The 27,309-nt window shown below is 47.9% G+C and overlaps 1 protein-coding gene across 7 annotated transcripts in view; it reads right to left on the bottom strand.

Annotated features, from left to right (window-relative positions):
• The window catches only part of LOC146868828 (uncharacterized), a 225,722-nt gene that overhangs the window by 84,509 nt on the left and 113,904 nt on the right, over positions 1 to 27,309 (bottom strand). For 2 of the 7 annotated variants that reach the window (XM_085613851.1, XM_085613848.1), the window contains 2 exons: positions 19,990 to 20,158; positions 6,866 to 13,266 (listed from right to left, as the gene is read on the bottom strand). The exons of 1 other annotated variant lie outside the window; for it this stretch is intronic. In XM_085613851.1, coding sequence (XP_085469977.1) covers positions 10,366 to 12,237 — 1,872 coding nt within the window. In that variant the 5' untranslated portion in view covers positions 12,238 to 13,266; positions 19,990 to 20,158 and the 3' untranslated portion in view covers positions 6,866 to 10,365. Of the gene's footprint in view, positions 1 to 6,865; positions 16,501 to 19,989; positions 20,159 to 27,309 lie in introns of those variants that run through there. 4 more of the 7 variants (XM_085613855.1, XM_085613852.1, XM_085613849.1 and 1 more) reach the window with 3 other exon arrangements.

Here is a 27,309-nt window from a genome sequence, read left to right as displayed (position 1 = left end):
TAGTAAAACTAGGTAGTACATTTCTAGGTAAGATATTATTTCCATTAACTTGTGTGATTTCCTTAGTATTAATAATCAGACTAGGTTGTATTTGTTCTAGAAAGAATAAAAAACAGAAAAGAATAAAAAGAGAGAACCTAAGGAGAAGGGATAAGAAACAAGAAAGAGAATTTGAAGATATAGAACTAGAAGAGTTAAAAGATAGCATGTATAAAACAGCAAAAAGAGAAGAAACAGGGGAAACTGAAATATGAATGAAACAAGAAATCAATTCGAAATTTCCGTAAAAAGAATCAAAATTTTATGTTTGTGTGGTGATATAATCACCAAAGGGGGGATTGCTGGAGCGGGTAGTAGAAAATTTTCTATACCCCCCATTCTGCATGTTTATATTAATCCGAATAATCAATTAATTGTAATATTAATTTGTTTGAAGTGATAACTCACCAACTATATTAACAAGAGAATTACACGTGGGAATTGCACTTTGCATGGCTATATTAATTGTGAATTAACTTGTGTACGCATATTAATAGTAGAAAATTAGAATATTGTATGTTATATGTTGCTTTAAGTGATGTATTTGTGATTTGTGCTTTATTCATTGAGTATAACCCGCTCTGAGTGTTGCTTCTGCTAGATAAATACACACACTTATGGGTATTAGTAAGGGGAAAACATTTATTAGTCTTTTCCATCTTTTAATTACGTTTTTGTGTTTCTTTTGCTTAAGTTGACCATTTCGGCCTATACAAGATGGCTGAACGAGACGTTAAACGTGACTGCCCTGACAACACGAGGTTCTGGGTGAAGTGCGCATACGTCACCGCCAGCAACAGTGGCCTGGACCTGACCCCGGGAGAACATGTACCCTCCAAGGTCATTCCAGGAACCCATCCAAGACTAAAAGACAATGCTCAATTTAAAAGCCGGAACAAGCAAGTTTGATGACTTCATCATTCAACACCCTGAGAACTGTTCATCGCAAGTCGAAATTGACCAATAAGAACTCTCTAAACCCAATCTTGATACATTTTTTGTTATTATTTTCATTATAAAAGTAGGTAGGGAATTAGGGTCGTTTTTTCCTCTGGACGCTCTCGCTCTTCTTTGACGAACTCGATTTCCTGACGTTATGCTGACGGAGAGGACGGTGACACTGCTGGACAGCTGTTATCCTGAATCTATGAGAGACTGAATTGTGGCATAAAGTTTGCTGAATAAATTCTCTTTGACTAACTGACTTAGAGGACGACTTTAGCCAGAATAGGTAAATATGATGCTCTGAAATGCTAATGATGATTTCTAACATTTCTTTCAATATTTCTTAGATAAAGATTAATTGATTAATTGACAAATGTGTTGCATCGATTATTTGAAGAAGAAGATTAAGAGGAAAGTAATAGAGCAAAGGTAGACAAGTTAATCATCAATTACCAATTCAACTACATGTTCTATCTCCGTATGGGAGGGATATCTTGGGTTTAAATGTCAATGTGTCTAGGGCAAAGTAAAGGTATTTCTCTCATGTCAGCATTGAGAAGCGTATTTTCCCCAGAAAACAGGTCAACCGAGAGTAAGTATATTGGTCTTATAGGCCCCACCAATGAATGTATGTGAGTAAATTGGATGCCGAGGTAGTTGGTCTGTGCCGAAAGGGAAATTTGACGTTCTGCGCTGCATCAACTGCGCTATACATGGGCGTCCGCAGAAATTTTTCCAGGGGGGCGCAAAATGTTAACGTCATCACCATCCTCCGACATGGTGTGTGCCAGGTGGGGCGCAAGAAACACTGGGGCGCAGGAGGAGCCATGTAGCTCTGAATATTTTCCAAGCTCTCTGCACTTCCTAGGTCATTCCTGTCCACGTGACAGACAGGCTACCTCAATGGCACTGCTGAGCTCCACAAGTATACTTCATCTATAGATATTCTGTGTAATATGTACACCATGTGCACTCATGTCTATCCGGGTGTGTGCAAAGAGCCACAGAGACTGCTTCTGGGGTAGTTTCCAATTCAGCGCCAAGAGACCTTTGGTGTACGTGCGCTCAATAAGTTCCCTACAACATAACAATAATCTTATACAAAGAGGCTGAGGCAATAGAGCATCGCACTTAACAAACAGTCAATGCACAGTCGTGTATATGCAGTGCATATTTAAAAAAATAAAAAAAATAAAAACAAAATAACAGCGGGTTGGTCATCAGAGTCGAGAGTAGTGTAGAAATACTAAAAGGGTGGATGGGAGACAGGCAGGTGGATGGTAGCTTACAGGCAGTCAGGTGGATAGAAGGTTAAAGGCAGGCAAGTGGGTGGGAGGTTAGAAGAGGCAGGTGAATGGGAGACAGGCAGGTGGATAGCAGGTTAGAGGTAGGTGGGTGGGAGCTTAAAGGAGGCAGCAGGATGGGAGCTCACATGTAGTCAGGTGGATGGGAGGTTACACACAGGCAGATGGATGAGAGACAGGCAGGTGGATAGTAGGTTATAGAGGCAGGTGGATGAGTGCTTAGAGGAGGCAGGTGGATGGGAGCTTAGAGGAAGCAGGTGGATGGGAGGGTAGAGGCAGACAGGGATGGGAGCTTAGAGGGAAGCAGGCAGGTGGCGGTTATTGGCAGATAGATGGATCTGACCAGGATGTGATAGTGGTAGCTGCCTATTAAGTATAATGTCCTGACATACTTGAATGCGTTCAAACTTCCCCAGACAGTGTGGTATATATTTATTTCCTCCACAGGGCACTGTTGGAGTCAGGTGGAGCAGGGGCTGGCCCTGTGCCCTTAAGTGGTCGGTGACTGCTCCGTAATATGGGGTGAACTTTTCTCCAACACACCTTTGGCTGCAAGGCCTTGTTTGTGCACAGCGCTATAGTTTGTACTTTCGGTTGGCCCTTTCCTTGCTTTTCCTGTTCTCAAGTTGGACCTGGCCTCACACGCAGCATCTCCTAAGGGTGCTAGGGGCAGGTGCCCCCTATCCCCATCACCCCCTTGTGTCCAGATCTGTTTGTTGCTGTAGCTGCTCTGAGCAGGCCTCATCCTGGCCTCCTGTACTCTGAGGTTGGAATGTCTGTCACACACACTGCACCATCTACTGTTGCCAAGGGCATGTTCCTCCCCTTACCCAACCCCCACCTCCCTCCAGACCCTCTGGTTAAGGACTGTGGTAGGAACTCAGGGCACACACCTTCCTGGCCTACTGCCCCCTGAAGTGGAAGCATTCCTCACACAGGTGTCTGTCCCCTCTCAGTACCAGTGCAGTAGCTGTCTGGAGCTCTGAGTAGGCCCCTTCCTGGGCGCTCCTTCCGTCTGGCGGGTCCGGCCCTCACACACAGCCCCAATGGACGAGATCCGAAGTCAGGTGCCCACCCCCTCAGTGCACCGCACCCCCAGCCTCGAAGGCCCATCTGCGCAATGGCTTAAAATACGCATTACTGGAGCCCCGACCACCAGGGGGTGAGGGTGAAAGCCAGGGTGCTAGGTCACCAGCCTTCCTTGACCAAGGGGATGTCTAGGCGCGTTGGCTCCGAACCCTCCACGTGTCCCCAAGTGCACCTGGCCGCTGTGGTGCTGCTCTGCATGGGACCGAGGCACATTCAGAGCTGGACTCCGTCCTTTTACAATGTAAGCACCGCTTGTTCCGAGGACTACGGTTAAAACACTCACATAGTCAGATCAAAAAGATTCACCTAAGTGCCGCCTATTCTTCAGTGCATTGTATCACTTCTGCAAAATGGTGTCCGCCTGTCGTGTAACTCTGACTATGTATACTGTGTCTGTAATTTTCCTGAGCTTTGTTAATAAAAAGATTTCAACAAAAAAAAAAAGGATTCACATTAGTGCCATTCAGGCAAAATATTTACATATGGTATGGCGTACGGGAGAGAGTGCTGTACTGAGCATTCTATGAAGCAGATGTGACTGCCACGTACATAGCAGATCTCTGCTCTGAGAGTACCTTCTCAAAGCGGAATATAGGTGTCCAGCGGGCAGGTATTTTCATTAATAAAGTGTCTGGTGTAGTGGGTGCACGTAGATCGTGCTAACGTCCATTCGGAGGCGGCACTTTGGATTAGAAAATGTCCGAAAAAGACATTCCCAACAAAAGCTATTACTTCCATTTTAGATCGATTTCACAGGGGAACGAATGTAGCAAAGGAGAGGAAAGAGAGGGTAAGAGGCAGTTCTTGGAGTCACGGTTTTCAGCAAGTGAGGAGCTAGACAGAGACAGAAAACAGGAGAGGTTATGACTTACTCCGAGCTGGGGGCGCAGGCAGGCCCAGACCTTCTCTCTTGAACTTGCCACCAACAGCAGCAGTTCTCCCGCTCATCCAGCATGGCCTGCAGACAGACACCACTGTGGGGGGCTGTCCTTGACCTTACGCGCGGTTCTTTACAGCCTAAGATAGGTGGTGCAGCACTCGGCATGGTGTCATGTAAGGGATTTGGTGCTGCTGGCCTAAAATATATAATGAAGAGGCCTGCTCACAAAATTAAAAGACCCATGCATTCTAGTGTCAAGGCAAGAGCCGGGACAGCGTTACTGAAAAGAATGGCACCCGCACCACGGCACCAGTACGGCAGGCCGGGTGAACGGGGGGGGGGGGGGGTGTTTTTTAGGATGTCTGTGATGGAGCAGGTAAAGCAAAATGTTGTATACCTTCTCTATTTTGCATGACATTTAATTATGTGATCATTCTAAATAGTAACTCGTACTAATTGTGTGAAGTGGTATAATTAATCATCCCTGCACCTAAATAAACACAAGATACATGTGGGACTAAAATGCAAATTGCATGGCTAATAATGAAATGATTAACTGTGGTACGCAAACTAACTTTAGAATGTGGTGAAATAGAGAATTGCATGATTCATGTTGCTTTTGTGATGGTTTGTGCTTCCAGTGCTGCAGAATGGTGAGTATTATTGCTTCAAATGTTGCTCCACGCTAGGAATATACTAATATATATTGGGATTAGTGTGGGTTTAAACATTAGAATCTTCATTTCTATATATTAATTACTGTTATGTTTGTTTTTGCTTAAGTTGGCATTCGGGCCTACTAGGCCGCTGTACACAAAATGGAGTTTGGAAGTGGCCACCGTCATGTGAGCGCGATGTCCACTGAGCAGACTCGGTTGCCTCTGAAGATCTCCAAGCGACCTCCGATAAGAAACGAAATGTTCCTTGTCAAGGATAGGAACTTGGTGGACTGCCAAGACCCAAACTAGTGGGAATGACTAGGGGGACAATGAACGACCTGTATAAGAAGGCTAACATGTTATTATTTCTGAACCTTCGCCTGTGAAACTACAAAAAAGAATACTATTGGGAAGATGTCATGCCCGGTCTCAAGGGAAACATGCAAACCTGGGAATATTGAAAAGATTTACAAAATTCCGAGGATTTAGCCAATCAGAACACTTTCTACCCCTAAATTGTTGCACATTGTCCTTAAAGTTAACGAGAAAAAGAGTATAAAAAGGGGGGTTTTGAAGAGGGTTCACCTCCTTCCTTCATTATTGCTGTTAGGCTGTTGGTGTGGAGAGTCGATTTGCTTGATTGTTGGTTCGTTGGTGCGATCGCTTGGTCCCTTGGTTAAATCGTGGGGACTGCGTCGTGCTGAGGGAGATTTCCTGGATTTACCTGGGGTTCTCTTTGATTATAAAAGGACGTTTCCATCTGAAGGGACGTTGATTTTGCTGTGAGTTGACGGGTTCTTCTGGAAATGGTCGCCAATATTCAAATTTAGGTAACTATAAATGTTATGTCAATTTATGTTCAAGATCAAAGATTGGAAATCGCTCAATAGAAATCTGATTTGAATTGTAATCCTGATTATGCCAACACAGAGTGAATTCATTAGATAAACTAAACATTGATTAATAAGAAATTAGTTTGTGATTCTTTAATAAGGTATTGAAAGTTAACCAAAAGGTTCAGAAGCTTTAAATGTGTTTTAGCTGATTCTAAATCACCATCAAACAGTCCAACTAATTGGTCCATCGACCAAGTGGTGGAGTGTCTTGATGTTAAAGTTAGGATTCTATAGGTGCAGATGTATATAATGTAAAGGAATTACTCTGGATAGGTAACAAGGTACCCACCCACATGTCCAGCGCTTCTTTTCCTCCTGTGCGCAGATTCGAGTGAGACGTATGAGTGTTAGTGTTATGGGCCCCACCAATGAATGTACGTATGAATGAGCTAGTGTGGTGACGAGTCTGTGACATAGGGAGGATATGAAAATTTGCCTTTTCCGCTGGAGCATCTGCCTCCACTTACCAGACACTAAAATGAAATATGCAAGCACGAGGCGGTATCCCACAGGACCCACTGAACATCTGCACCATTGTTGACCCCGATGCGTGGTGCAGGCAGTCCTGGCCATAGCTTTCAGAAACAAACCACAGCAGTTCCACCACAACACAGCCCTAAAGCAACATGCTGTTGTAGAAACACTCATTAGCCACTCTTTAAGACAATAAGGCTAACAGGGTCGTTTAGACCACGGCAGAGGCCCCAGGGCGGGGGAGGCAACCCGGGCTGGTGGGGGTGGGGGGGGTGCTGCCTGTCCTGTTTAAAGATCTCTGCCAGCCTGCGCTGTAAGGGGAGTGATTGCTCTGGACGCCCACTTCACAGTCCAGAAAGTCTGATGAGCGGGCATCCTGCTGAAAGCACCCGCCTCAATTACATTCTTAGGAGGAAACACATTTACAAAATGAGAGTTTCTTTTCTCTACAAAAAAAATTAAATAACTGCAGGTGCGCAGGGGGGTTAGTGCCAATATCGGCCACACTCACCAGCCCTCCCGCAGCAACATACAGGTAGCATAAATAAGCAGACAAGACAACTTTTGGTGGAGAAAATTGCTGCAGGTTTATTAGCATACCAAATATGCCAACATGGTGGGTTATCCTTCATGCGATCCAAAGGCAAGCCGCCCCTCGTGGCCTACCACCTGATGGGCCAACTTGCATCGTGGTCTTAGCCAATCGGTGCTTAGCGGTTGTGGTGAGGGGATAGCCCCTCCCACTTCCGGTGAGACATTGGTCCACCATATAACTCACGCCCCCACCCTACGAGGGGCGGACAATTCAAGCGACCACCGGTTGTACAGGTTTCCAACCGCCCGTAGGACAGATGGGGCGCTGTCGCACCCCAGGGTCCACCGCACAGACTTCCTGGGGATATTCGGCCTCAGCACCCTTTGTGCTCCTGAAAAGGGTACCCCTGAGTACCTTTCCGCCTCTGGGTCGCCATGTAACTCCGCCTGCAACACAAATAAAAAGATTAGAACATCCTTCCTCCCCTCACCCTGATACGCCAGGTAAGAGGTAGGGAGGGAGTCGGCGTCAGGGCAAGGGGACAATGAGGCCACCAGGGGGGCGGGGGAGGAATATATACCTCTCCCTGAACCCCACCCCGGCCGGAAGTGACGAGCGGGACCCCAACAGGGTTCTCTGGACAAGACACTAGGCTGCCCAGTGTGCCATCTTGTGGCACTAAAGGGGCCGCCCTCTTTTGAGGGACCCCTGCGGGAACTTTGTCGGTCAGCCCGCATAGTGCCAATATCGACCACACTCACCAGCCCTCCCCCAGCAACATACAGGTAGCATAAATAAGCAGATAAGACAACTTTTTGGTGGAGAAAATTGCTGCAGGTTTATTAGCATACCAAATATGCCAACATGGTGGGTTATCTTACAGGCGATCCAAAGGCAAGCCGCCCCTCACGGCAAAACGTTTATTAACAACACAGCACGCCATAATGCAACATTAAAATTACACTGACACCACACTGCTGCCAGTACCCGGAACACCGAGGAGGACAGCGTTAGGTGTACTGCGGGAGTATGTGAGCATAGAAGTAAGTTTTTTTGAAGTACAAAGGGTGTTCTACATCCCCACTCCTTTTACTCGTATTCTTACTCTTTGACCCCTTTCACCGCAGATCCTATCAGCATACTGATCCCCCCCTCCCGGACCCATGACGCCACACAAGTCTTGTTTCCATGTAAGCTGCCTTTTTTCCTTGCTAGCTAAATCCGTTTTGGATGCATATGTACACATTAGAGCGCTGTGATATACTTATTGCGGCGTGTTTTTAAATTTGTGTATGGGTTACGAGTCACCAATCACCAGGAGCAATGATTTCTTAACACATGTTTGTTATAATAGTTACAAATACATGTAATTGCCCTCACTGCAAGGGCCGTATGCATTACAATTACACTGTTTTTGCATCTTTAGAAACTCTCCGTCATTTACGGATCGAGGCCCCTCCAAAGAGCAACTGGTTTTACTGAATACTTTAGCTCAAACTTACGAAGAATGAAATATTCTTGACGTTTTTCATAAATTTTCATAAAATTGACACAAACATGTTGTCTAGCACAGATAGTTTCATGACGGCATTGAATGTATTGAATGTACAGCACATTGTTTCTGTGTATCAATTTTCTTCTATGTTTGTCTTGTTTATTCACTCTACAGATTTCAGTGGCCCAGGAAATACCAGGGAGTCCACTGTGGTAGAACCGTGAGTTTTACTATTCACGTAGTTCCATAGGTTTGGGTGCGCCTTAGTGAGTGCATACCGCCATGGAACTGTATTACGGTCCTGAAGAAAGCTTAGCGAATATGCGTAAATAAGCTGAAACATGTCGACCATTCTTTCACTTTGCTAAAATCGGATGGTTCTGTTTTACCTAACCAGCCAGTTAACATCCGTCACCGTTTTAATGGTTACAGATTTCTCCACCATTAAAATTTATTTTTGGTAGAAACCCGTTACCTTTTAAATTACCCACCACTTCCAACACACACATCCCTGTACTCTCCTCAAAAAAACCCAGCTCCGCTGTAAATCAGGCGTCGCAGCACACCAAGGAGGCATTCGGCCTCCTTGGTGGGAACCCCATGATGAAGCATGTCACCACCAGGTTGGTGAGTGAGGGTTCTTTTTAAAAAGTAAACTCTTTTCTGTGCTTTTCAAAACCTGTTCTTTAAGAGTTGCTCTTTTGTTGATCCTGAATATAGTCTAGGGGGATTTAGAGCGACCCACTCTCCCTCTCTCTTTTGTTGTTCTTTATATATGCATACACAATAGCAAACAGAAACTTAAACACCACACCATGCCTCCGACACTCGCCATGACCTGGCTGTAGAAAGGCCCATAAAGTTCGTGGGCTCATGGACGTATGTACCTTTTGAAACAGTGGGATTGCCAACGCCCCACTTGTTTGATACCCTCTGCTGGCAAGCCTTCCTTAAATGCTGTAGTTGCTGCCCCTATGCGGAAGGAGTGGCTGCAGAAACGCTTGCTAGGGTCCTTGTTGCCAGATAGCGCCAGGCACGCATGCATAATGTGTTCCACCTGGTACTTAGTAATGGGCGTGCCGTCTGCGTGTATGAAAAGGTAAGCATCTGCTGCCGGGCGCAGGGCCAAATAGGCGGCCAACAGCCTGACTGGGCCTGACAATACCTGCCCTCCCCCAGACTGCACAGCCAGATCACCCTTCCCTTTCCGCTCTGATCGGTATTAGACCTTCGTAGAGTTACTTTGAGGCAATCCCCAGAGAGGACCACATCTTGCCATTTCAGAGCCACCCCAGACCTATCATTCTTCTCTCTGGCCACCAACTCACTAACTCGAAGTGCCCCAAAGAAAGTCAGGCTGAACGTGGCAGCAAACAATGCCACCTCTAACTCCAAGTGAGTGGCCTTGTGCATCCAATCTAGCATCCCTGGAGTGTCTCAAAGTCTATAGGGGACCTATTGTCTGGTGCCTTAGGTTCACTCCTGGCCCACCCTTTTAATGCCGCTCTGATCACAAAAGCTCTAGTTGGATCTGACTGCCCCTTGAGTCTAGCGTGGTGGCTGATTGCTGCAAGATGGCCCGATATCCAAGAATGACTCTTCCCATTGTCTTTAGCCCACAATATGAAGGACTGCACTCTGGTTGCTAAAGATAGTTCGCCTTCATCCCATGGGCCCGTCACCGAACAGAATTTTTGCACACAGGACTTATATCTCTTGTTTGTCCCAGGCGCTAGGGATAACTCGCCCAGGCCCCTCATACATTTTTCCACTTCAACAGGAAACACAGGTGCGCTGGGAAAGGTGTCCCCTCCTCTATCGCTCTCGGCCATGCCTCCCGGAACCGGTGCCACTGAAAACGAGCTAGAGCATCAGCCGCTGTGTTCTGCACACCCTGAATGTGTTGCGCCCTGCATTCAACATTGTTGTAAAGACAAGCCCGCACCAACTCCCTCAAGAGGCACAGAACCAGGGGATAACTCGCTGAGTGGGAATTGATGGCCTACACTACCGCCAGATTGTCAGACCAGAAAAGGACCCTCTTGGCCGTCAGTATTGTAGTGGAAAGCCACCACAATCGGAATTAACACTGTGATGTTGGTCGTGATCCTTTTCTTGTGCCAGGCATTGGCCCATTTGTCGGCACACCATTGCCTGTCTAGGATGGCCCCGAATCCTTCCCTGCCCGATGCATCTGTATGTAGGGTCCGGGCTGACTGCCCAGGGAGCCCTCCAAATTACTGAACCGTTAAAGTTGGCCAAGAAATCCGCCCACATGGCCAGGTCTAGTCTCATGCCTTTGCTTAGCTTGACCATGTGGTGCTTTTTGAAGACCCTGGCGGTGGCCCTGGCCAACCTTCTGCCAAACACTCGTCCAGCTTGTATGACTCTCGCTGCAAAGTTCAGTTTCCCTAAGAGCCCTTGAATGCATTCCAGCATGGCCCTGCCCTGCGCAACCACAGACTGAATGTGTTGAGTGAGGTCGCGTACCTTGTCTGTAGGCAATCTGGATTCCCCTGCAATGGTATCAAGCTCTATTCCTAGAAAAGTTAAAACCTGCGCTGGACCCACGGTTTTACCTGGCGCAAGGGGGACCCACAAGTGACTGGCCAGCTGTACAAAATCCTCAAGGGCTTGCTTACGGTCCTGCGTGCCATCACTCCCAATGAACAGGAAGTCATCTAGATAATGGGTCACCCCTACAATCCCGTAGGTATCCTGGAGCGCCCATTGCAGGAAGCAACTGAACACCTCAAAATAATAAGCGCAACCCATGGGCATGCATCTGTCAAAAAAGTACCTGCCCTCTAGCTTGAAACCCAGCAGGTGATGGCTGCTCGGGTGGACTGGTAGCAAGCGAAAAGCCAATTCGATATCCACCTTTACTAACCAGGCCCCTCTGCCTGCCCTCCTGACTAGGTCCAATGCTACGTCCAGAGTACAATAAGACATAGAGCAGGTTCCCTCCTCTAGCCCATGGTTAACGGATGCCCCTTCTGGGTAAGAGAGGTGGTGAATCAGTCTAAAAGCCCCTGGGTCCTTCTTGGGCACCACCCCCAGGGGAGAGACCACAAAGTTGTCCAGTGGGGGTTGCAGGAATGGACCCGCCACCCTGCCCAAAACCCGCTCCTTCTCTACCTTGGCCCTAACTACCTCTGGATGCTCTCCTGCAGATCTGAGGTTGTCGGCCTCTCTCCTGCCCAGGTGGCCCACGTAGGGGATCTTAAAGCCTTCATTAAACCCCAAAAGCAGTGTGCGGCTATCTTTTACGTTGGGGAACCGTCTGAGAAGAGGCGTGATGTTAGCCAGGCTGACAGGCAAAGGGCCTTTGGTGGAGAGCCTGTGTGATGTTGAACTATCTGCGGTGAGAAGGCAGGTGGGTTGGGGGGGAGGGAGAGAACTGGATATCTGTGGTATTTCTGCCTCAACATTGTCGCCCGCCTTTGTCGGCTCGCTGCCTATCCTGCTTGGTGTGGCAAGAAACCGCTGTGTGGGGCCCACCACATGTGTTACACGCATGCAGGAACTTGCACGTCTTACCCCAGGAGCATGATCCATTGTTAAAAAGGTGGCATGTACCCGGGGGGACCTCTTGAAACCTCCCCTCTGTCTCCCTCCCCTACGTGCCCCGCGAAAGGACTGTTTGCCCCTTGCGCCTGCTTGAATTGACCCCCTGGAAGACGAGTGTCCCCCCTGTGCATTTCCCTGGGGGCCTACACTCTGCTGTGAAAGGGAACCCATATGGTCCATCCAAAGTTGGACCTCTTTTTGGTCCCAACCCATCTCCGGGCACTGAGACATCTTCCCCCTGAACTCCCTATCATAGTTCAACCATCCATTTCCACCCCACCTCATGGCCTTGTTATGTATAGTCCTGGAGTATTGCAACAACCCTGGTCCCTGCTCCGGAAATTTCTCCATTGTCACAGATGCTAGGATGGAGAAAGCCTCTAGTCAGTTAGCTATGTTCTTCTCCGGCCAAGGCTGGTATTTTACTTTTTTGTCATCCTCCTTCGCCCCCATTTTCCTGGCATCAAGCCCCTCTTGGCCCAGCATCAGCAGGGTAAAAATGTCGACAAAATCCCTCCTCCAGATTCCCTCTTTGGCTGCATGGGGCACTTGCCAGGCTAGTGAACAACGCCCAGACAGCAGGGGGGCAGTCGTGACTTGTTGGACCAAGGTGGGCAAGGGAGCGGGCATGAGGGAAGACACTAGAGCTGCAGCCCCTGTACTTGTATTGCCTGGCTGCTAGGGGGGGGAGCGAGACGGGTGTTGGCGCTGTGGTAAGCCCCCCAGAAGTAGGTGTAGGAGGAATACCCACTGCCGGAGTTGCTCTAACCTGCACCCCTGGCTCACCCACACCAGCTGACCTTACACTTGACGCTGCTAATTAGGCTCCTCCCTTAGTCCCCCCGCTGGAGCACAAATGCGCGGGGCTGATGGACACAGAACCTGCTTGAAGCTGAGACATGAAACTGTTGATGTTGTCCATGAGTTTGGCAAGCTCATCCCTAGTGGCGTAGTTACCTTGGGCCGCGGTACTGTCCAACGGGGTGAGAGGCCACGGGGGCGTGGGAGCACCCATCGCCGTCACGACCTCCTTGGGGGCCTGAACTGCTCTGCTTCTGGGTGGTGGCAGTGGTTCTACCGGGAAGTCCCTGGACATGGGTTTGGGGACCCGCTTGGGCCTAGATGGGCCTGCCTCTGCACCGGGTTGCTGTTCTGTAGGGGGAGAATCGCCGACGATCCCAGAGTTCTCCTGATCGGGGGCATTCAAAATGCCATTGGCCCATGCCAGGCCTTTGATCTTGGCCATCTCCAAGAAATTCGCCCATTGTGCGTCCTGTGAAGTGCCCGGCATCGAATTCTCCACCTGGGATCTTTCCGGGAAAAGGGGGGGAGGTGCCCTGGCTATCCATGCCGCCCTTCGAGTCCACACGGGCCCCTGATCTGAGGAGAAAAATGTTGGTGTCAAAACATGATATTGCTTGTTTGTTATTGGCGGACACCTCAAGGCCCCACTTCCCCAGACGCTCCTTGCCCCCCCCCCGATTCCCTATACTTACTTATTGTGCGGTAGAGTGAGTGGACCTGGGGCGTGACGCGCCCAAAAGGCTTGCTCAAAGTGTGTCCTGTGTGTGGTGATGAAGTGGGTGGGCTAGGGGAAAAAAGAAAACGTTAGTTGGGACCCTGGTGGGCGAAAGTGACCTTAATCGCCCGTCCGCATTGGTCCCGGTGGTCCCCCGGTGGGGCCCGGAGATGTCTCTCCTGCTTCCACTCGCAGGATGAGCCCTGACCAATACCTGCTTCTAATTCCTGCTGTTCATCCCTTTTCGTCAGACCCCTTGCAACGTCACCTCCTTAATGACGGTTCAGACCTGGAATAAAAAGGAGAATTTTTACTGTGCCCGAGATGAGGCCTGCTTCCATGACCCCTCGTGCACTGCCAAATCTCCGCTGAAGACCGTTGTGTCCCGGTACCTGCTGCGGGCCGTTGACCAGCCATACCCCTGCGCAGCAGTAAACCAATCGAATGACGCTGCACCTGCAAGGAAGACACTTTAGTCATGACCATCAATGTGCACAATTTAATGCTAGTGCGTCCCGCCACTTTGTTAATACCGTAAGGGGGGGGGTATGCAGGCGAGCTCACGTGCCCTGCCCATGCCTCATGCGCTAGCCCCTTTCCATAATTGCCCCTGGCCATGCACTTTGTAATGCGCCCATAAATAAATATACATCTGATTAACAAATTTCCCTAACGTGAATAAGATACGACATTTAGGGGCAACCCCCCGTGACTCAGCGCTGCCTGATTTTAAAGGATCTCTAAAAACACCATGGAAGGCCGTAAGGTTCCTACAGCATCCTTGTTTTCCCAGTCGGCCTCCTATCCAAGTACTAACCAGGCCCGACCCTGCTTAACTTCCAGGATGGACCGAGATCGTGTGCAATCTGGTAGGTGCTGGCCGCAAGCGCGAGGCTGCACACAGAAACGGAACAAGAAACGTAGCCAAATAACTGCCCTGCCCCTTCACATTCCCATGCAGTAGTCTAAGAAATGTTGCCGGTATGCAGAACGCTTATTGGTAGGAACGTGTGAATCAAAACTTCCGAATTTCAAATGCTGACAAATTCACTTGAGTAGGTGAACACATAGCACGCGTGGGGGGGCACCCGATCGCTAAGCCAGTGTGTTGGGCAGGCGCGCGATAACCAGACTTCGCCAGCTGCAGTTTTAAGGGGGGGAAGCCCGGACCCCTCAACCTACTTAATAAATGTTGCGAGGATGGTGCGGGGGGAGACAACCACGAGAAGGGCCCCCCGCGGCCTGTCCCGCCGGAACAACGGGCCTACCCCGCGGCCCCTGAAGCGGGGACCGGACAGATTTGGGCTTGCGTCGCCCCCCCCCCCACCCTCGTCCGATAATCGGTGGCCCCCGCACCTAACCCGGGGGGCAGTGATTTGCCGACTAAGCAGCCTGGCCTATCAGTCCGCTCGTTATTGCCCTGTGAACCAGAGGAGGGGTGGTGGCGGGGGGGATATCATTGTCAGACATGTATTGCGGCTGCCAGGTTGAGGAAGGATCGACCGGAGTCCTTCGACCGGCCGGCCAACCACCCGCCACCCGCATGTCCCCGGCGGTGTGCTAGCCGCACCTGGGCCCCCATTGCCCACTAGTCATGGCACCGGGTGCCAAAAGCCGAAGCCATTGCAGCATATGCCCGGATGTCTCCCGCATGCCAAGCCAAATCTGTAATGAGGCTAAACATAATATGTAGAACATGAGGTGCGCGGGAAACTGGGTCGTCCGTGCAGCCTTACATTGAAAGCCCCTAAAAACTCTCCATGGTTAAGGGGGAGAGAAAACTATACACGGATATCCGAGCACCCGCACGCCAGGGGGCCGGCTAGCGAAGCACTAGTGGTATGGGGATGCTGCTGCTGCCCCCCCCCCCCCCCCCCCAGGCGGCCTACAGCTATGGCCGGGTCGCCCTGCCCCAGATGGTGAAAATGGGGGGGGGGGGAGGCTCATTGATTACACTCACCGGCGCAATGGCAGCAGCTCCAAGGAAGCAGGACAGTCGGGTCAGGGTGAGGGGACAAAGAAGTCACCAGGGGGGCGGGGGAGGAAGTTATACCTCTCCCTGAACCCCACCCCGGCCAGAAGTGAAAAGCGGGACCCCAACAGGGGTCTCTGGACAAGACACTAGGCTTCCCACTGTGCCAATTTGTGGCACTAAAGGGGCCACCCTCTTATGAGGGTCCCCTGCAGGGACTTTGTCGGTCAGCCCGTATTCTTTGTGCACATGGGGGCCATTCAGTTCCCCCACACAAGCAGTGACGTCACCCCGCGCTGAACCTGGTAAGGCGCCACCCACTATGACCAAGAAACCCTGTGGGAGTGGACTGCAGGATCAGGGGTTATCATATGCGGAGCCAGCAGAGGCTACGGCGATGGTATCCCAAAGGTGGGTAGATACAGGTTTGTGGAGGGGGGGGGGGGGGGAGAGACCCACCAGTTTCCGGGGTTCTTCCCACCATGTTAACCCTATCTTCTGTCACTTGATCTTGGCTTGCAGTCCACAGAGAGTGGCCAGCCCAAACAGAGGCAGATATGATCGGCGTTCAGGCTAAGTCTATGAGAAATTCTAATCACGCTTAGCGTAGTTTGCGTAACTGTACATTACGCTTGCATCCTGCAAATTCTGCCATTACGCCATGTTAGTGTAATAACACACCTCTTGCACTAAAACGCTTCCATATACACACCATCAGGCGCGCAACACCCGTATTTACTGCGAACATGTGGACAACGCAACCCGAGCGGCAGTCGTTGGTGGTGCTAAGACGAGGCATGAAACAGATTTATTGACATTCTTATTTTTAAAAACATTTTTTTTGGCAGAGTGAGCGCAACACCCTTACAAAGAGCTCCACACACATTGCATGGCTCCACTCGCCCCCATCGTCAGAACCTACGGACTCAACATTGTGTCATACGCCAACGACACCAGACTCATCCTCTCCCCATCCTACGAACCCAACACCGTCAGACACAACTTTCGAGAAGGCATGGAAGCCGTCGGTAAATGGATGAAAAACAGCTGCCTACAATTAAACACCAACAAAACGGAAGTACTCATCATGGGCCCAAACCCAGATGCCTGGAATAACACCTGGTCGCCCCCCGCCCTCAGAAGCCCGCCCACCCCCACAGACCACGCACGCAACCTGGGAATCATCCTGGACTCAGAGCTCAAAATGGACCGCCAGATCAACTCCATCTCGTCCTCCTGCTTCCACACCCTCCGCCTCCTAAGTAAGACCTTCAAATGGATCCCCCTCGAACACAGAAAGACCATCACTAACACCCTGGTTACCAGCAGGCTCGACTACGGCAACACACTCTATGCCAGAATAAACCAAAACCTCACCCGCAAGCTACAGAACATCCAAAACGCCGCCGCAAGACTGGTCCTCAACCTGCCAAGACACTGCCACATCTCCCAGCACCTGCGCACACTCCACTGGCTCCCCATCGAAGCTAGAGTCACCTTCAAGATGCTAACCCACGCTCACAAGGCCCTCCACGACACCGGACCAGCATACCTGAATAGCCAACTCAAATTCAACGCACTCCAAAGGACCCTACGATCAGCCCAGCTCTCCTACGCCGTGGTCCCCCGCACCAGAAAGACCAGATCGGGAGGCCGCTCCTTCCCCTTCCGTGCAGCCAGAGCCTGGAACGACCTTCCGCTCCACCTCAGACGGATAACATCGCTCCCCATCTTCGCAAGAAACATCAAAACCTGGCTCTTCGACAGACCCCCTCCTTAATGGCCTGGAACCAGCGACCCCCCCCCACACCCCCCGAGTGCCTTGAGACCCTTACGGGTGAGTAGTCGCGCTTAACAAACACCTGATTTGATTTTGATTTGATAGCAATTCTACATTCCAGCATGAAAAAAAAGAAGGACATCTCAATACATGACTCTCGAGGCTATTGGCCCTCCAGTTGCCCCCATACTCCCAGGGTCTTGTTGCACATAGTTCCAGATGCATGCCTCTGTATCCACCCATTCTTTCTAGATCTTAAAATGTTTCTGGTGGCAACCCTTCGACAATAAATTGGTTGTTCCAGACCCACGCAGTGGTCCACGCCCTTGGCGCACCTGGTCACAAGTGGGGCTTCTGTCTCCTTCCACGCCCTGGCAATGTTCGCAACCACAAGAAGCGTCTTCTGTGAAAGGTGTGAGTTATGTGAGGCAGAATAAGTTTGGGGTCTCTGGGAATCCTCCATCCGATTACCTGTTCGAGGTGGTTCAGCACACCCCCAGAAATGGAACAGTCCCGGGCAGCGCCAGAATTTGTGAGGTAAGTCCCCTTTTGGGTCTTTATAGCTCAGACAGTTGCCGGCAGGAATCAGGCCCCGGCAACACAGCCGCTCCCCGGTAAAATACACGCTATGGAGTAGCTTTACTTGGATCCAGCTGAAGTAAGCAGGTAGCACTGCTTCACAAGGTGCCTCCAGTGTCATCGACATTCTTAAATACTTGCCTAAACCCTATTAAAACTTCTTTTGGCCCAAACGTCCTCTTCACTTTAATCTAGAGCTGTGTTTCCTAAACTGTGGGTCTGTCGTGAGCCGAATTTTGGTGGATTCTGAAAGTCCAAGCAATAAATAAAGATGCCTTTATATTCTGTATTTATCTTGTCACATTACTGCGCTTCAAAGACAGCGGCTTTGTCTTCTGACTAATTGCTGCTTGTTTTCTTAACATAGGGATTAGTGTTTACAAATACCTCTCTCTTTGCAGTTGTTGTGGTTTGCTCTTGCATGCTGGGTGGAACGTGCCTCACGAGGCATTCTGTTCTATAATGGGATGTGTGGGGTGACGCAGAAAGCGTTGGGGATCGAAGCTGTCAAGGCCTGGCGAACTTCTTGGTAATGGAGATTGGAACAAGTGATTAAACATTTAAAGCAATTTGTGTTCTTTGTGAACTTGGTTTAGGGACAGAATGGGAACCCAAAGCATCCCCTGTATGTGGCGTAGCAATCGCAGCCAGCGAGCCTGACTACAAGGGGGTTTAGAGGGGTTCTCCACCCAAGAAAAGTTGTTTAAAAAATGGCAAAACAGATGCCTCCTACAACACATTTTTCATTATTCAATTGTATTAGCGTTTAAAGTATAGTAAATGATGACCTTACAGGTCACCAGGATATGACCATCTTTATTGGGGAAAAAATATCACAAAAAAGAGAGACTAGGGAAAGAGCCTTCTCTGACTCCCCTATCATGAATGAAAACTCACCAAACAGAGAAGAACTAAAATCAATCAGACCACCAATTCTAAAGATAGAGATATAAAGGGGTTGGACTATATAATGCCCTCAACACTATAGAGCAGTTAGAAGAGGATGGTGCAAACAAGAAAGACAACAATTGTCTTAATACTGCCCTCACACACTTTTCAGTGTCATGCTTCATCATAGGGCCACATCTGACGTCCAGGTGCAGACCAACACACTGGACGGAGCGCAGTTTTTTTGTATATATGAAGATTAATGGTGAGGGTACAGAAAGTGTAAAGGAACAAACAGAAATTCACAAAACATACAAAGAAAATATATCTGTTTAGGGAGAAGAGTATCCCCCTCAGACGGGACCAAAAAGTGCAGACATATACATTTAAAACTACCTAAGAGGAAACCATTGTTATCCTTTAATCCTGAGACCCCTTGGTAGGATTAAAACTCAAAAGTTGGGATATTCAGGGGAGGTAAAGACGCCTATATCCCTGCTGCGGATACCAACATGTTTCTGCCAATTTTTCACGCCCAGATGGGTCGTTCTTGCATGCGTCAGGGTGTTGGTCCCTCGTGGTCTGGTCTTAATAACCCCTATTTGGAGTTTTATTACCTTATTTCATCAGGCCGAACAGTGCCATAATATCATCTACTCTGGATTAATTTCCGAGAGGGAACAATTTTCTGTAAATAGAAGTAGAACATATAATTATTGTTCCACTCACTCGTTCCCAATGCCTCTTCATAATATCTTGTTGTTACATCCTCTAATTCACCGCACCAATGAACATAGCATTTCTTCAAAGTAAAAATGACCAGACACTAAATTTATCATGGTGTTATCCACACCACGTGTACACACAGGGAACGCACCACACCTCAGTGAGATAAAAAAGAAAAAAAAGAAAAGTGCCATGAATATAGTGCCCTGCCAGAGCTCCCGTTACTCAAATCCAATTATTGATAGAACCTCTCGTCCAAAAATAACCACAAACTTACAAGGGTTTACTCGTAATTCTCTAAACCCGGGACCTTTGTGGGACCGTGGTCTTGTAGTCACACTCTGAAATTAACAAATACAGATTAAAAAAACCTTCAATGTATGTGGGATTCAGTTCTGTTAGTCAGAACTCCGGTTGTTGAGTCTCACAAAACCCCAAAATTCTCTCATCTATCAGTTTTCCCCTCAACAATATCTCAATGTCAGCTAGTTTTTTGAAATCTAAAAGCGGGGAAGAGGGAGAAGAAAAAAAATGCATCGAATAATATTCTGCCAAATAGTATGTAATTATAAGGTAACAAGGTTCATGCGTCCTGAGCGATACCACCAACATACAACAGCCCATTTGCAGTACACTTACCACTCCAAAGAACCACCAAGTCACTAGTTCCTCACGCCAGTCCACCGTCGTTAGAGTCAAGACGCCTTTGCTCTGTTTATAAGGGAACCCGGATGTCATTTGATGGTCCACCCCACTCACTGCCCCTCCTTGCCGAGCGTCTGCATCATCGCGTAACAGCAAAGTCCACCTACACCAACAACATAGAGGAAAGACATAATCTCTGCCTTTGGTTGGAGGCGGCAGCCATCTTAAAGGTGCATGTCACAGCTACTTAATCATCCCCCAAAGTATTTATACAAGTGAAAATCTACTGTGATAAAGCATCATTAAAGTCATACTGCGTCTCGGTATTAACTTAATCCTTGTCCGTTGTTTATCTTTGTGATCAACCTGGTCAAAAACCATCGCGTTAACAATCGCGTTAACAACAGTGATCTCAGCCTCCCTACTAAATTACTTAATGTCCAAGTGCAAAGTATCTCTTTTGTATAATACTGCTGAGGGTATCTTTGGAAACATCATAAAAACGTTTAACACAAGCGTTTTAGTTCGAATTGAACAGATAACTTCTAAGTTTGATTGTATTCAGCGCTCAACCCCTATGATCAGTGTTCAGACTTTTTCTCTGCTAAAGATAAAGAAGCCTTCTACCAGAGCTGGCTAATATCTCTGTTAATGTCCAGCAAAAAATTATCCTGTTCGTTGTCATTTGTTATTTAACCCATAGAGTTGAAACCAGGGTATACCATCATTTAAACCCTGAGTGCTGCTTTTCAGCCTATCCACCCAGCGTTGTTCTCGGACCAAAAGGAAACTGGAGACATTCTCAGTATTAGGCGGAATAAAAGTTTTATCTAGTACTGTCCACCTAAGATCTCGTTCGCTATGTCTTTTTCATGAAAATGGGCCGTCAGCTTGGTGTTCGTTTTCCCGCACCTTATTATGGTCATGTGTTCCAAGATTCGGGTTTTAACCCGACGAGTAGTCATCCCAATATAAAGCATCTTACACAGACATTTTATCAAGTAGATAAAATTCTCTGTATTGCATGTTGTGTGTTTTCTCTGCTCCCAGAGGCGATTGATCCCGATATACACATTTCTCCCATTTTAATGAGAGGGGGCATGCCCTACAGTATCCACACGCATAATGTCCCATCACTGGGGGTAGAAAGTGCTCATGATTCTGGTTGTTAGGATCGTTCATCATCATCCTAGGGCGTGTGTTAACAATCATGTCTTTAATACTCTCACTTTTCTTGAAGGAAAAGAGGGGAGTAGGTTGGTCTAACCCGTTGGAATTGATAATTCTCCATTTCTTTTGTATTATCTTCTTAAGGTGATTAGGTGCCGTGTTAAAAGTGGTCACACAGATACTGCTCTCAACTATCTCTTTTTCATTAGTTTCCAGTAGGGTCTCTCTGTTACAGTTTCTTGCTCGTTTCTGGGCCTTTCTGATAACTTGTTCTGGGTAGTCTCTGTGTCTAAGTTTATCTCTCAAATTGTCCACCTCCTTTTTTTAATCCACTATTGAGGAACAGTTCCTACGCAATCGTAGGAAATTTCCATAGGGAAGATTTTCCCTAAGGAAACGAGGATGGAAACTTTGGAAGGACAAGAGGTTATTCCTATCAGTTGGTTTCTGGTAGACACTGCTGACTAACACCCCATTCTCTGCTCTTATATTCAGATCCAAAAACAGAAGTGACACATTTGTCATTGTGCTAGTAAAGAACAAAAAGGGATTTCTCTGATTGAGCCAACCTAAAAAGGTCTCTGCCAAACTTCTACTTCCTCTCCAGATGATGAAAACATCATCAATATACCTGCGCCAAACCCTAATCTGGTCATGATAAGTGTTAGCCGGTGAAAACACATTTTCCTCCTCAAACTTGGAGACATAAAGGCAAGCCAAACTGGGGGCACAAGAACTCCCCATGGAAGTTCCATGGGTCTGAAGATAGAACTGATCTTCAAATTTGAAGAAGTTCTTGGTTAACGCTAGCTCCAAAAGGCTAAGGATGAATGTACGTGGGGTCTGATGATCCCATTCTTCAGCAAAGAGCGTGTTTTCAATTACCCTCAAGGTTTCTTGGGGAATGTTCGTATAAAGTGACTCTATGTCGAGCCCGATCATAAGATCTCTATTAGGATCAAAATTCAAGTCTTTGATGTGGTTGAAATCCTCCCGAGTATCTTTAAGATACGCTGGCATCTTCTGAACAAGTGGACGCAAAAAAAGTCACAAAATTTGGACAAGGGTTCTAAGATGGAATTAGTCCCCGAAACTATAGGGCGCCCTGGTGGTGAGCGAGTTGGTTTATGCACTTTAGGCAAAATGTAAAAATAGGGAACCGTGGGATGTTGTTTGCAAAGGAAGGATGCCTCCTTCTGACTAATCCAGTCATTACCATTTGCGTCTTCCACAAAAGTGCCAATCACAACCCTTCAGTGGGGTCACTGATCAAGATTTTATAGTTCCTTCTATCATTCAATAGACGGAGACATTCGGTATTATAGACATCTTTGTCCTGAATCGCTTTATCGGCGGGTTTTATGATTAGCATAGGATCATCCCTCAGTTCATTCAGGGCGTGCCTCTCAATTTTAGATAGATTACAAAACGACTTGTGACTTCTTGATGTTTCCATCAACTCCACATCCCTCATCACAGCCTGCTCAAATACTCCCACCTCTGGAGGTAGCTGTCCAACACAGGGGACAAACGTAGATTTATTCCTCAGACCTGTCCTCTCTCTCTATTGTTTCCTTGCCATCAAAGAACACTTTCAAACGCACACTACGGAAAAACCCAGCCAGTTCACATTTTAGTTTAAAAGAATCGAATTGGTTCGTAGGACCGAAACCCAGACCCTTTGACAAGACCTATTCTTGTGTCTCTGTCAATGTCCTGTTACTTAAATTCATCACTAGGTTTGTTCCCTGCTGGTTCTCGGTTCCACATCTCGCGCCATACTGTGTGTTATTCTCTGGTTCATATCCTCACACTGTACTCTCTGTGGTTTCTGTGTCCTTTGTCTCCCTCTCCCCCTCCCCCTGCCTCTCTCTAAAAAAGGTGGGTACTCTTTTGGGAAGAATTGAGGAGCACCCATAGGTGGGTACATGGGGGGCCATCCAAACCCCATCTGTGGCCCTGGATGGTATGGGCGCGAGTAACCCCTGGACTAGCCTCTACCTCTATATCTAGGTCTGTAATCTGCATCACTACTGTCACTACCTGAACTGGACGTATCTGTATAAGTTTGTGTGGGTTTCTTTTGAGTGTTCTGATTTTCCTTCATCTTTGCATAGTCGTCATTTACATAAGGGTACACCTTTTCCCTAGCTAATTTTTTTAAATATTTTTGTAATTTATTCACTTTGGAATTCACTAGGTACTCCTTATACTCGTTGACCATTTTATTTGTCTCCTCAAGTTTCTTTTTAAACACAGAAATTTGTATTATGCAAAGGTTGGTCGCACACTGCTCGTCACACCAGCAAGTTGCCCCAAGGGACTGTGGTAGATGTAGTGGCGACGGCGGGTACGCCTATGCCACGATGTATAAAGAACAGTATGTGTTGCGTTAGCCATCCCTGGACACGTGTTTCGAGGTAGTTGCCTCTCGTCAGCAGGGAGCAGGTCAGTGTAAAGGGGTGCCGCGTGGACTGCCAAAAATGTAATTAAAACAGGTCAAGTACCTCTCATGACGCCCAGGTGCAGATGAGAGGTATTTGACCTGTTTTAATTACATTTTGGCAGTCCACTCGGCACCCCTTTACATTGTCCTTCTCCCTGCTGACGAGAGGCAACTACCTCGAAACACGTGTCCAGGGATGGCTAAATGCAACACATATTTTTTTCTTTTTACACATCGTGGCATAGGCGTACCCGCCGTCGCCACTACATTCACCACAGTCCTTTGGGGCAACTTGCTGGTGTGACGAGCAGTGTGCGACCAACTTGTGTTCAAATTATTACGGCTCCCGTGAGCTATCGGGCTGACGAGCCCTGGTTCTGCACCTGCGCGCCATGAGAGGTATTTGACCTGTTTTAATTACATTTTGGCAGTCCACTCGGCACCCCTTTACATTGTCCTGCTCCCTGCTGACGGGAGGCAACTACCTCGAAACACGTGTCCAGGGATGGCTAAATGCAACACATACTTTTTTCTTTTTACACATTGTGGCATAGGCGTACCCGCCGTCGCCACTACATTCACCACAGTCCTTTGGGGCAACTTGCTGGTGTGACGAGCAGTGTGCGACCACCTTGTGTTCAAATTATTACGGCTCCCGTGAGCTATCGGGCTGACGAGCCCTGGTTCTGCACCTGCGCGCCATGAGAGGTATTTGACCTGTTTTAATTACATTTTGGCAGTCCACTCGGCACCCCTTTACATTGTCCTGCTCCCTGCTGACGAGAGGCAACTACCTCGAAACACGTGTCCAGGGATGGCTAAATGCAACACATACTTTTTTCTTTTTACACATCGTGGCATAGGCGTACCCGCCGTCGCCACTACATTCACCACAGTCCTTTGGGGCAACTTGCTGGTGTGACGAGCAGTGTGCGACCAACTTGTGTTCAAATTATTACGGCTCCCGTGAGCTATCGGGCTGACGAGCCCTGGTTCTGCACCTGCGTGCCATGAGAGGTATTTGACCTGTTTTAATTACATTTTGGCAGTCCACTCGGCACCCCTTTACATTGTCCTGCTCCCTGCTGACAAGAGGCAACTACCTCGAAACACGTGTCCAGGGATGGCTAAATGCAACACATACTTTTTTCTTTTTACACATCGTGGCATAGGCGTACCCGCCGTCGCCACTACATTCACCACAGTCCTTTGGGGCAACTTGCTGGTGTGACGAGCAGTGTGCGACCAACTTGTGTACAGAAATTTGTATCTGTGTTTTCAAATTGTCCTCACTTAGCTGAATCTTAATCATTAAATCATCTGAAATTTTCTTAGCTGTATCAATAACTAAAATTATCCAATCCCTGGAGCATCTCCAGGCGATCAACGATCAATTCTTTCGGAAGGAAGCATCCTCTAGAAAGATAAGGGGTTCATTGACCACCAGGAGTCCCTCTGGGGCAGCATTTGCTCTCAAGTATTCAGTGAGAATAGCTCCGTGCAAAATAGTTTTCACTTGTGTCCTTTTTAAATCCGTTAGAGAGTCCCAACCTTCCACCAGTGTGAGTGCTTGTGTGAGTGTGGTGTCCCCTAAAAACGAGGGGTATGCTAAAATTCTGGCAGCTGCCTCGTCCCCGTAGGCAAGGCCTTGTTCCTCCATGAGAGATACCAAATTTGACAACTCACGTTGAATCAACTGGAGGATCACGGGTAATACCCACTTACGTCTCTACGGCTCAGCGGCCGTGCTAGCACAAATTATCACAGAAAAGAGAGACTAGGTAAAGAGCCTTCTCTGACTCCCCTATCATGAATGAAAACTCACTAAACAAAGAAGTACTAAAATCAATCAGACCACTAATTCTAAAGTTAGAGATATAAAGGGGTTGGACTATATAATGCCCTCAACACTATAGAGCAGTTAGAAGAGGATGGTGCACAACAAGAAAGACAACAATTGTCTTAATACTGCCCTCACACACTTTGCAGTGTCATGCTTCATCATAGGGCCGCATCTGACGTCCAGGTGCAGACCAACACACTGGAGGGAGCGCAGTTTTTTTTGTATGTATGAAGATTAGTGGTGAGGGTACAGAAAATGTGAAGGAACGAACAGAAATTCACAAAACATACAAAGAAAATATCCCTGTATAGGGAATCCCCCTCAGTCGGGACCAAAAAGTGCAGACATATACAGTCAAAACTACCTAAGAGGAAACCATTGTTATCCTTTATACCTGAGACCCCTTGGTAGGATTAAAACTCAAAAGTTGGGATATTCAGGGGAGGTAAAGACCCCTATATCCCTGCTGCGAATACCAACATGTTTCTGCCAATTTTTCACGCCCAGATAGGTCGTTCTGGCATTCGTCAGGGTGTTGGTCCCTCGTTGTCTGGTCTTAACCTCTATTTGGAGTTTTATTACCTTATTTCATCAGGCCGAACATTGCCATAATATCGTCTACTCTGGATTAATTTCCGAGGGGGAGCAATTTTCTGTAAATAGAAGTAGAACATACAATTATTGTTCCACTCACTCGTTCCCAATGCCTCTTCATAATATCTTGTTGCTACATCCTCTAATTCACCGCACCAATGAACATAGCATTTCTTCAAAGTAAAAATGACCAGACACTAAATGTATCATGGTGTTATCCACACCACGTGTAGACGATATTATGGCACTGTTCGGCCTGATGAAAACAGGTAATAAAACTCCAAATAGGGGTTAAGACCACACAACGAGGGACCAACACCCTGGCGAATCTTCGCTGTTTAGTGAGTTTTCAATCTTTATTGGGGCCCCTCAATGATCCCATCACCCTCCAACGGTGCTCCGCATCTCTCCACAGCCCCTCTCTCACATGTATTTCATTAGTTTTATAGCGTCCCTCATCTCAGTGTAGGGTGCTGGAGCACTTTATATCACATACACATACAGAGACAATGAATCATCCATGTTTAGATCAGTGTATAGAAAATGTTACATAAGACAAAGGGGACTACGAGGTGTAGGATTCACATGTCATCCATATTGATACGCATTTTTAAGAGTGCTTGGTCTGGAGAAACACAAACTCAGAATTCAAAACGTAACACAGTGGTTAATGTTGGCTCTAGTAATAAGAATTTATTTCTACCCAAACAGTTTTTAGCAACATTGGGATAGTGAAAAGCTGTTTCAGTCCCAAGCCACTAATTGGATACCACCACCACGAGCGACAACTTTCACTTTGAGAATGTTTGCCTGGTTTTCGTTGCACCCTTCGCAATTCTATAAATACCTCCAGCTGCGCCATGCGGTCCAGACTCACCTCCCTCTGGATTCACGGATTCCCGACCACAGCCCGCCTGAGGCTCAGGCGATGCTGGGATGCCTTGGGAAAGGAGGAATCTCCTGTATCTATCGCTCCCTGGTTAATAACACCCGGGTGGACTGGGATGGACTGAGGCAGCGCTGGGAGACCTGGGTGGGTCCATTGGATGAAGCTGACTGGAGGGACGCCCTTATGGCCCCCAGGACGATCACCACATCGGCTAGATTGCGGCTCATCCAGCTTTATTACCTGTATGCCGCCTACCTGACCCCGGCGCGCCTCTATCGTGCAGGCCTTTCCCCGGACGCTTCATGCGCCCGCTGTGGGGTAGACCCGGCGGACTTCTTCCATATGGTCTGGAATTGCCCGCGCTTGATGAGT

The sequence above is a fragment of the Triturus cristatus genome, chromosome 1_2 (genome assembly GCF_964204655.1).
Source record: "Triturus cristatus chromosome 1_2, aTriCri1.1, whole genome shotgun sequence".
NCBI classification, from domain to species: domain Eukaryota; kingdom Metazoa; phylum Chordata; class Amphibia; order Caudata; family Salamandridae; genus Triturus; species Triturus cristatus.
Note: the sequence above shows the minus strand (reverse complement) of the source record. Positions and strands in the feature narration are given on the sequence as shown.